The sequence below is a fragment of the Plectropomus leopardus genome, unplaced genomic scaffold (genome assembly GCF_008729295.1).
Source record: "Plectropomus leopardus isolate mb unplaced genomic scaffold, YSFRI_Pleo_2.0 unplaced_scaffold20971, whole genome shotgun sequence".
Classification (NCBI taxonomy): Eukaryota; Metazoa; Chordata; class Actinopteri; order Perciformes; family Serranidae; genus Plectropomus; species Plectropomus leopardus.
In genome coordinates this window covers 1-2,011 of record NW_024622685.1, presented here as the reverse complement: position 1 = coordinate 2,011, position 2,011 = coordinate 1, and the positions used below count along the sequence as shown (strand labels likewise).

At 40.5% G+C, this 2,011-nt stretch overlaps 1 protein-coding gene across 1 annotated transcript; it reads left to right on the top strand.

Annotated features, from left to right (window-relative positions):
• Nucleotides 1-1,695: 1,695 nt before the first annotated feature.
• Nucleotides 1,696-2,007, top strand: LOC121965635 (histone H4). Its single transcript, XM_042515768.1, has one exon. The coding sequence runs from the start codon at nucleotides 1,696-1,698 to the stop codon at nucleotides 2,005-2,007; it is 312 nt and encodes a 103-aa protein (XP_042371702.1).
• The last annotated feature ends 4 nt before the right edge of the window (nucleotides 2,008-2,011 follow it).

Below are 2,011 nucleotides of genomic sequence, written 5' to 3'. Positions count from 1 at the left end.
GTCAGCGACATCTTTGAGCGTATCGCCGGTGAGGCCTCCCGTCTGGCTCACTACAACAAGCGCTCCACCATCACCTCCAGGGAAATTCAGACCGCCGTCCGCCTGCTGCTCCCTGGGGAGTTGGCCAAGCACGCCGTGTCTGAGGGAACCAAGGCCGTCACCAAGTACACCAGCTCCAAGTAAACTGACCTGAAGACTCCCAATACACCAACGGCTCTTCTAAGAGCCACCCACTAAATCTAAAGACGTTGTCTTTGCCGAAATTGCTTTAAAAGATATGACTGAATTATCATTTTTACCACCACACTTGATTTTCTCCAAAAAGATATTACAGGAAAAAATAACTACTTGTTAGCAGAAGGTTAGGTTTTGTATTAAGAACATACAGCTTTTAAAAACAAACGTTGCAATTATTTACAGTTACAATTTTGATGCTATCTGAAATAAAAAATCTAAATGGGGATTTATACAATACCAATGTGAGCTAATACAGCTGAGAATCTACTTAGTTTCTGCGTATTTGGTAACATCTGTCTTTTGTGGTGTGTGTGATTAAACAAACCACTCATTATCCCACCACATATTGCAACTGAGTATGATAAAAGATTATCTGAATAGATAGATTGATGGTCCAAGTGTTCAGAGAATGAAATACTCTGATAATAAATGATAATAAATGCAAATCATTTTTTCTGTTCACACATTCAACTGAATAACAATGCAGTGTGGTCAGCTTGTTATAACTTGTACTTAACATACTATAAAAGGGCCGCATGCAAAACACTCATGTCCACAAATTCAATCAAAAACCGAAATAAATATAAAAACCGACTAAATTAACATTTACGCCATCATACACTTTTATTACTTCCAGACAGAGGGAATTAAACAGACATTGCAGGAAAAATCTGTTACAAGCAAATGCCTTTGCCTGTAAGCCTTTGTGTTGAATTACATGGCTTTAAAAAGCAGTGCTTTTAATGCTGTCTGAAGTGAGAATTTTAAATAACGTGTGAACTAGTGCAGCAGCGAATCTACCCTATTTTGTTTTCTGTAAATGTGATTAAAATGAGCTTTTATGATGTAATTGAAATTTGTATGTAATTAAACAATCCAGTCAACACACCATTTTGATTTATTTCAAAGATAATGCAATTGAGTATCATACTGCACAAAAACCTAAACAGTTTGATGATCCAAGTGTTCAGAGAACAACAATGAATAACTATGCAGTGTGGTCAGCGTATTTGTATTTAACATACTTTAAAATGACCACATGCAAAACATTAATGTCCCCAAATTCAGGACCACTTCTCACCTGTCCCCGAACAAGCATTCCCCTAAACTTTCCACAACCGAATGTTGTTCTGTGTTTGCATAATGAGAGGGAATTCACATTTAATTTCAACCAACTAAAGATCTCTATCAATAAAAAAATAGACAACAGAGATTAATCCTGTTTTAGGCAGCGGATCAGCTGATTGTTCCATCCAGCGCCATTAGTGGTGTATATTTATTGTTTATCAATTTGTACAAATACGAGACAAAATTGGTGTGAAAAGGATACTCGGACAAATGATGAAGCGAGGGGGGGGGGGCAGCAGAGCTCAACTACGTCCGCAGAAGGGATTTAAATACCGACGCTATTCCCTGACCTAGTATCAATTTTGCTTGGTTTAAGCTAATACACTGAAAATGTCTGGTCGCGGAAAGGGAGGTAAGGGACTCGGTAAAGGAGGCGCTAAGCGTCACCGCAAAGTGCTCCGTGATAACATCCAGGGAATCACCAAACCCGCCATCCGTCGTCTGGCTCGTCGTGGTGGAGTCAAACGTATCTCCGGCCTCATCTACGAGGAGACCCGCGGTGTGCTGAAGGTTTTCCTGGAGAACGTTATCCGTGATGCTGTCACCTACACCGAGCACGCTAAAAGGAAGACTGTGACCGCCATGGATGTGGTTTACGCTCTGAAGAGGCAGGGACGCACCCTGTACGGCTTCGGAGGTTAAATCA

Coding starts and splice junctions, on each gene's coding strand:
- LOC121965635 (XM_042515768.1), top strand. CDS start 1,696: ATGTCTGGTCGCGGAAAGGGAGGTAAGGGACTCGGTAAAGGAGGCGCT.